Source organism: Triticum dicoccoides, chromosome 1A (genome assembly GCF_002162155.2).
Source record: "Triticum dicoccoides isolate Atlit2015 ecotype Zavitan chromosome 1A, WEW_v2.0, whole genome shotgun sequence".
Classification (NCBI taxonomy): domain Eukaryota; kingdom Viridiplantae; phylum Streptophyta; class Magnoliopsida; order Poales; family Poaceae; genus Triticum; species Triticum dicoccoides.
The window spans coordinates 512,515,320-512,523,422 of record NC_041380.1 but is presented as its reverse complement, the minus strand read 5'-3'; the positions used below and the strand labels follow the sequence as shown (position 1 = coordinate 512,523,422).

Here is an 8,103-nt window from a genome sequence, read left to right as displayed (position 1 = left end):
AATTCTGCGTTCCACGCACGCACGCACGCACGACACGAATGACGAACCCAATGCTATTCTAGCCCGCCCCAAAGCCGGGTTGGCGCTGCCGCAGCCCGCACCAAGCTCGGCTCTCCATCTCATGCGCGCGCGCTGCCGCCTGCCGCCTGCTCCCGCGAGGAGAGCCTCCTCCTCCTCCACCAGCCCGCGGCGGGTGCCATGGACCTGCTCGGCGTCTTCTTCCATGGCGCGACGTACGTAGGCCGGAGGCGCCCCGCTTATTGCGTGATCTCTCCCGCCTCTCTATTTTTCTTCCATTTCTTTTAATTTGGTGCTGTATATGCGTTCAGGCTCGCGTTCGAGCGGGACGACCTCGGGAGGGAGATCATGGGGATCGCAGTGCCGGGCGCGCTCGCGCTCATGGCCGACCCGCTCGCGTCGCTCGTCGACACCGCCTTCATCGGCCGCATAGGTGTCCACTTTCCCCCATTTTCCGCCTGGTTTTAATCTGCTCCAGACATGATTGTCAGATAGTACAATTTTGCACGTATGGCTAATTAAGCTTTGCTTCCGCCTAGTTTTAATCTGCTCCAGACATGATTGCACGTATTATGGCTAATTAAGCTCTGCTTTTTTGCGTTTCATCTCCTGAAAATGGTAAATACATTATACATAAAAAGGATGGTTCCATCCTTTTTTTTCCTTACTAAAAATGTGATTTCCATGTAGTTGAGCTATCCATGCATTGGGATGTTCTTTATGCCCTTTATACCTTAGCTTATATAGTGTACGGCTTTAGTTAAAACAGCTGAGTTCAACTGAAGAATCAGGCAGTGATGTGGCAAGAAGCAGAGGACTAATTATACTTCTCTTCAAGTTGACCCATATGTTTGATCTCAAGTTGAAATCCCATAAGTTGAACCATATGTTTGATCCCACGTTGAAATCTCACATCGATGTACTGTAATAGGTTATGTCAGAGCATTTTGAAAAGCCAAAATTTTGCTTTTACGCTACTGTGGAACAAACAAATAGTTACCTGTCCTAAAAAAAATAAAAAATAGTTACCTCACTTTTTGGTCTTTTCATGGAAGCTTTGTGCCGGAAGGTGCGTTACATAAAAGTTGTATTGCTTCATTGATCTTCATCTCAATTTCTCTTTGTTTAATACGTATTTGGGAATTGAGCAACAGGTGCTAACATGATTGCTGCTCAGTCTAGCATGAGATTATTTATAACTCCACACAGTTAATCATGTTGTTTATTACAGTTACGCTACTTTTCTTCTATTTTGGACTTGTAATACATTTTTTATCAAACTATTTCTTGCTGCTGTGATGCACAAATATGTTTCCATAGGTCTTTTTAGCTCATTTGTATAATGGCAATTTGATTGCTCTGATATGTTTCGTGACAAACAGGTCCAGTAGAGATTGCAGCTGTAGGTGTATCTATTGTCGTGTTTAATCAGGTAACAAGAATTGCAGTGTTCCCCCTTGTGAGTGTCACAACATCATTTGTTGCAGAGGAAGATGCTACTTCCAGTGACAGAAACAAAGATGAAATAAGTGGCGAGAATGAACACAATGTTAGCGAAATGGATGAACTGATTACTCATGAAGGTGAAACTTTGTGGTTCTTCTTTTAGAAATTTATATGGTCAAGTGATGCATATTTATTTGGTCTTCTAATTTATCACCAGAGAATAATGCCACATCCAGCAAATCGTCTTTCGAAACTGACTCAAGTGAGATCAATACTGAGCATAAGCGGAAAAAAATTCCATCAGTTTCTACAGCATTACTACTTGGTGGGGTGCTTGGTCTTGTTGAAACTCTGCTTCTTGTTTCCTGTGCAAAACCTATCTTAGACTTCATGGGTGTGAAAGCGGTAAATGTTCCTTCGCACACTTTTTTGTTTTTGAAGTGAACTACTTTATTTCAGCACAAACGTTAGTTATGAACATCAGCGCTTCCCATGTATTTCAAAAGTAATTGATTTCCCTTCACCAAAAGCTGATAATTGAGGGATCTTCTGTTATTAAGCTGCTTCTTTTTTTTGCCAAAAGTTGTAAGTTAACTTAGTATTGATAGTTGGATATGGGCATACTGAATTAAAATGTAACCAGAGGAAAACAATTGCTCCTGATACTTCATATTTGTATGATATTATTGCTAAAATTCAGTTGGATTTGATAGAATCCGAGTTTCCATTTGAGCTTTTTTCCGGAACTACTTCATCATTTTTCTTCTTCTTTTGGATAGGTTAATTTTTTTAACCAAAATGCACTTTTCAATAGGACACTGGAATGTTGAATCCTGCATTACAGTACTTGGTACTCAGATCTTTAGGTGCTCCTGCTGTTCTTTTATCTCTGGCAATGCAAGGGGTATTTCGTGGACTTAAAGATACAAGGACGCCTCTATATGCAACTGGTATAGTACTATTTCCTTGCTTGGATAGTATTACCTTTATTCTCTAACTTTCTCATTTAGGACAATAACATGGTCTTACACATCTTTAACTTTTTAAATTATGTCTGCAGAAACTTCTTAAAATTATGATAATCTGGTAGTCTGTGTTTTTAAAATTCTACCGATACAACTTTCATGTGATAGATCATCTAAATGTCTGTACGTATATTTCTCATTAAGTTTTTAAATGGTTGAATGTACATACTTTAAAAGTTACATCTAGAATGGAGGGAGTTAGTGATGATCTGGAGGTGTATAGTTAAACCAAAATTGAAAAGAGAACTCATGATTATTTCTTTCGAGAATGAAACCCCCCGATTATTTGAGCTGTCCCGTCCAACATATATCCTGTGGTTTTTATATTCATATGTCAATCTTAGTAAAGGTAACACTTTTCTGTCTTTGGAGGTGAAATGTAATGTGGGGTTTGATTAATGTGTAGATTCCGTAGGAAGAATTTCTTTCATACGTAACACAATTTAACCCATTTTTATGATCACCAGTGGCTGGAGATGCAATCAATATAGTTTTGGATCCAATATTTATGTTTGTGTTTCAGTATGGTGTCAGTGGTGCAGCAGTTGCTCATGTTATATCACAGTACGTAGTGCTATTCTTTCTCTTTGATAGATACCATTGTTCTTTTTCTCATAGGAAGATTCACACTTGATCCCAAATTATGAAATTATTTTGTATATCTGTTGTGATAGTTCATAGTGGATCTTATGCAGATATTTCATTGCTGCCATACTCATATGTAGACTACGCCTGCAAGTTGAACTACTGCCACCCAACTTGAAACATCTGCCGATTGGTCGGTTCCTTAAAAACGGTAACACCTACTGAACTTTGTATGAATGTGTAAGTAAATAATTGCAGAAAATTGTTCTATAGAACTTTTTTCATGACAAATTCTTACTGAACTAGTTTGTTCCGGGCAGTCAATTTGGACCTAGATCTTCTAAAACACATTTAGCGTTACTAAGCCATGTTCCACAAAATGAACTATTGCTCCAGTAAAAGAAAGGGACCATTTTACCATATCAATCATAATGGTAGATTTATCTTTGTATGAAATCATGTTACAACCGCCGCCCAATTCAATTGTTGATTATTTTGTCTACATTTGATCAGTGTAATGCACAGCCTACAGCTTGATGCGAAGTTGTGGACTGATGCTGGTAGATGATGCGTCTTAGCCCTTGTGGAAAGACCCCTAGAACCAGACGGAGGGTGTGCTGTTTTCCACACATTTTTCCTTTTCTTTTCCTCTCTTCCTTAGTTTATAACCTTTGCTCCTTCCTAACGCAATGGAAGCAGTGCTACTGCGTTTCGTCCAAAAACAAAATCATTCTGGGATAGTGCTCTGTGCTTTTTCAGTGCCTATGCTTAAGCATTTTTCTTTGTCTATTATGTAAAGCTGTAAAGGTCTTTGCACTCTTCAGGTTCTCTGTTACTTGCCAGAGTTATTGCCGCAACATGCTGTGTAACACTATCTGCATCAATGGCTGCACGGCTAGGTCCAACTCAAATGGCTGCATTCCAGATTTGCTTGCAGATCTGGTTGGCATCTTCCCTTCTCGCTGATGGATTGGCTTTTGCTGGACAGGTTAGGGAACACTTTTCTTCTTTTCTTTGATCGATGACAGGTCTTTTTTACTTATTTCGAAGTCAGGCCTCTTCTTTTCTCCGATCCATGACAAGCCAACTTATTATCCATGTCTTTAATGGAAATTCGTCGCCCTGGTTGTGTGCATCAGTTGATGCAGGGGGCGGGCTGACACCTCCACTTTGAACAAAATATAGTCATTCATTGCCATAACAATTTTTACTAGCTACATCAGTTATCTTTTCATATTTTTACAGTACTATATTGCTTACTTTGTGGAACTTTAGTTACCTGTAAGATGCAATTCACACCTTGAAATATTTGTGTTTCTGGGTGCTGTGTCGTTGACCATAAATCATGAGAGTTTGTTAATAACTTAGAAAGATTTGCTTCAAGCAATGTGTTTCACGCATATTATGTACTATTAGTGTGTGAACAATATTTTTGACAGGCTATACTTGCAAGTGCATTTGCTCGTAAGGACCATTCGAAGGCCAAGGCCACAGCTTCCCGCTTACTGCAGGTATGGTTCCTTCTTTCTATAAATCCTTTTTTGTCACCTTAGTGAAGGAATGTTTATTTTGCAGCTTGGATTGATCTTGGGGCTTCTCCTGGGCCTACTTCTAGGAGTTGGCCTCCATACAGGTTCGAGATTATTTACAGAAGACCAGGGTGTACTGCATCATATCTACGTGGCAATACCGGTACAGTTACAGTATGCCGAGTCCTAAGAGTACCGCAACTCCGAGTTTTGAAATGTTATAGTTACGTTTCCTTGATTTTCTTGCAGTTCATACTTGAGAGCATGACAATCTTCTCTTATACTCCTATTTAATTATCTCAAGGCAGTTTCCTGAACTAAGGAGAGTTCTTTTGTTCTATGTACAGTTTGTCGCTCTCACTCAACCGATCAACGCTTTAGCTTTTGTTTTTGACGGTGTCAATTATGGTGCATCTGATTTTGCATATGCTGCTTATTCATTGGCAAGTCAACAGACTTACAGTTTAGTTTATTTGTGCTCTACTGGTTTTCTGACTTTTTTCTTCTGACACGTTCCATTGAATTCTGTATCGTCAGATACTTGTGGCGATTGTCAGCATTGCTTTCATTGTCACCCTCGCCAATTACAGTGGTTTCATTGGAATCTGGATAGCCTTGTCGATCTACATGTGCCTCCGCATGTTTGCAGGGTTGTGGAGGTACAGTGAGCAAAGAACTCTGAATTTCCTTCTGTTGAAGTTCATTATCACAACGAGAACATGAACCCTTATTCACTAATGGCTTTAAAAATTGAGCTTGCCGGAATGCAATGCACAATGTCAAACTAAGCCGTAACTGGTAATTATACCATATGTTGTGCACGAGGAGTAGGAGGTATATAACTCTGGACCCCTTCTAAATAAGAAGAGATAATGCCAATTTGCTTGAGTTTCCCGTTTTATCCTTGGCGCGGCTATATATATTTTCTATATGGGTTATAGCTTAGGTACTCTTGATTTTTTGTTTCAGGATTGGGACTGCACGAGGGCCATGGGCTTTCCTTCGCAGCTGAGCATGCATGCATGCATGTATATTCTCGTAGATAGTCTGACTGACTGTAGGTAGAATATTTACACTTGTAAACAACTTTGGAGTAACTGTGTTACTTGTATGCCTCAAGCCTGCCACCATGATCACCAGAGACCAGACTGATCTTTAACAATGCAACCTTACCTAGCACAAGAATGGCATATTGTACAAGCGAATAAACTAAAAGAGTTGCACTTTATTTATCGAACATGCTATGATCTGCCGTGTACTCAGCCTGCCTGAATTGGACGCATTCCCTCATCAAAATATAGATCAGGATCACACTCATCGGTTAGGCAGTTTGCGCTTGTACCAGACGAATGGAAAGGGAACTGTAGTCCGGCCCGGCCATCAACCAGAAGAGCCGATCACATGTTAGTCCAGCTGCAAACTATCGTATGCATAGCTATTTAATTCCTGGAATCTCATACAGAATGGAGCTGTCAGCCGGCACATCCACATGAAGCGCTTCGAGTTGCTGCAACTGCAACCTGACAAGCCGTTGTCATCCTGCTTCCTCCAGGCTTCTAGTATCTGTAAACGTTGGCAGTAGCAAGAAACCTGAGAATTCCGATGGCCAGTACCCCGAAGCCGAACACCCAGCCACAGTTGTCCTGGAGCCACACCATGATCGTGCTAGAGAAGAAGCCGCCGCCATTGACGGCGAAGTAGTACCAGTTGTAGTAGAGCTCCTTATTCTCCGCTATCATCGAACTGGTTGGCTCGGAATGTGGGAACACAAGGCCAGATGCCACCCAGACCCAGAGCCTAGAGAAGACGGACAGGGCACCCTGGGGAGAGATTGCCATCGAATCAGACACTTTGTGCAGCGGAAAGTGTCAGTATAGCTAGCCATTCCCTGAAAGCATCGCATGAATGGTGTTCAGATAACTGTTGACTTTGTAGCTAGCACAAACAAGACATGGATTTAATCAAGGGCCATAGCTAGGTGAAGCACTGACCAAGGTGAAGATAGTGATGGAGACGACAGACGATTGTCCCCTGTATTCCCCAATACGAATGTACCAAGAATGTGCTAAGTAAATAGGCAGTTTTTTGATTAACTTAATCCACAAGTAAATCACTAGCATGGCATTGACACAAATAAACGCATGTTGATATTCAGTCAAGCAAGCACATACTACGCTAATTACAGAAAGATCTAGAAAAAAAGTCTTCCCTGGGAGAAGGCCCCCGCGTTGTCCTCCCCAGGGCGACTCGGACGGCGGCGCATCTCGCCACCACAGCGGCCGCCCCCTGCCTGCCCCCTCCTCGCCGCCGCCCGTTAGCCTCCACCGGGCAAAGCCCCCGCGCGGATCCGGCGGCGGCGGGGCTCTGGCGCACTGGAGCGGCTCGACTACGAGCGGGGACTCGTGCGGCAGCGGCGGCGTGCCGCTCCTCCGCGCGCGCCGTTCGTGCTCTGTGGCGGTGCGAGGGCGGCAGTGCTTGGGGCGGGGGGTGGGCGTCCCGTGCTCCGGCCATCTTTGGCCCGCGCGATGCGCTTTGCCTCCCAATCCGGCGAGTCGGGCCGCTGCCTGCGGTGCCTCACGGCGTGCGTGGCGGCTGGTCGTTCCCCCGACCGTGAGGGCGGCATGGGGCTGCGGCGGAGCCATCTGCCTCGGCTTGCATGGCCGCGGCGGGCCCGGGTGTGTGCTATCTTTTGCGACGGATCTGCCGATTCCTGCTCTCTCCGGTGAGCTGGACCTCGGGATGGGTGTGGTGAGTGCGCTGGGCTTCTACGCACAAGGTGTGCGCCGGGCTCGGCGTGATTCAGGTGCAGCTCTCGCTGCCTCTTGGATCGAGCTCTGCTCGCTCTCTCGATCTGGAGGCTTCGCATGGTGCGGCGGCCTCTGTTTCGTGGTTAGGCTACGAGTGCTCTTGTTGGTTTGGCTTAGCAGGCTGCAGGTTGGGGGTCGTGACACGGCCGGCGTAAAACCGGGCCCCGGTTTCGGTTGGAGCCAACGACGGCGGTGCCTGTGGGCGCTGTATCCTTGCTGAAGGCGTCGTATTGCTGGTGTTCGTCTTCCCTGCTAAATTTCTCTGGAGGAAACTTTGGATCTCGGGACTCCCGGATCGGGCGATGGTGTCGCTCAATGTCACACTCCCACTTGGGGCTCCGTCTTTGAGCTTGCCTTGGCTAGGGTGACCAGTGGCTTGAGGTGGTCCCGTTGGCGGTCCGTGTGGGCGTTGGCAGCGGAGAGGTGGTGTCGTCTTCGTGATCTTGGTTCGGCCATGCCTTTGGCTGCGTTGAGGTGTTTGTGTTGGTGGTCGGGTGGTGGTGGTGCGGCGGGGTTGGGGTCGACGGTGGTTTGTGCTCTTCTTCTGCGGTGTTCTTCTCGTGTTCTTGCTCATGCACTCTTGGGTGTGTTCTCTGCTAGGTGATGCCAAGCGACAGCGGCGATGGCGCATAGGTGCCGTGGCGCTGTCTCGGCCTCGCGTGACCTTTCGAATGTGCCCACGGCATAGGTGGT

The 8,103-nt window shown here is 45.0% G+C and overlaps 1 protein-coding gene across 9 annotated transcripts; it reads left to right on the top strand.

The window, feature by feature from the left end:
* Window positions 1-24: 24 nt before the first annotated feature.
* LOC119284334 (protein DETOXIFICATION 42-like) lies at window positions 25-6,480 on the top strand. Of its 9 annotated transcripts, XM_037563503.1 has the most exons (13): window positions 27-233; window positions 330-451; window positions 1,401-1,601; window positions 1,682-1,869; window positions 2,279-2,414; window positions 2,957-3,053; window positions 3,185-3,285; window positions 3,899-4,062; window positions 4,514-4,585; window positions 4,650-4,766; window positions 4,951-5,046; window positions 5,141-5,262; window positions 5,573-5,840. In XM_037563503.1, exons 1-13 carry the CDS (start codon window positions 199-201, stop codon window positions 5,613-5,615), a joined length of 1,494 nt encoding a protein of 497 aa, XP_037419400.1. In that variant the 5' UTR covers window positions 27-198; the 3' UTR covers window positions 5,616-5,840. The 9 variants fall into 9 exon arrangements, 7 of the variants coding, with proteins under 7 accessions (XP_037419422.1, XP_037419413.1, XP_037419415.1 ...); XR_005139089.1 differs by lacking the exon at window positions 5,573-5,840 and having other exon boundaries at window positions 25-233; window positions 4,690-4,766; window positions 5,141-5,261; XR_005139088.1 differs by lacking the exon at window positions 5,573-5,840 and having other exon boundaries at window positions 25-233; window positions 4,690-4,826; window positions 5,141-5,261.
* Window positions 6,481-8,103: the final 1,623 nt, after the last annotated feature.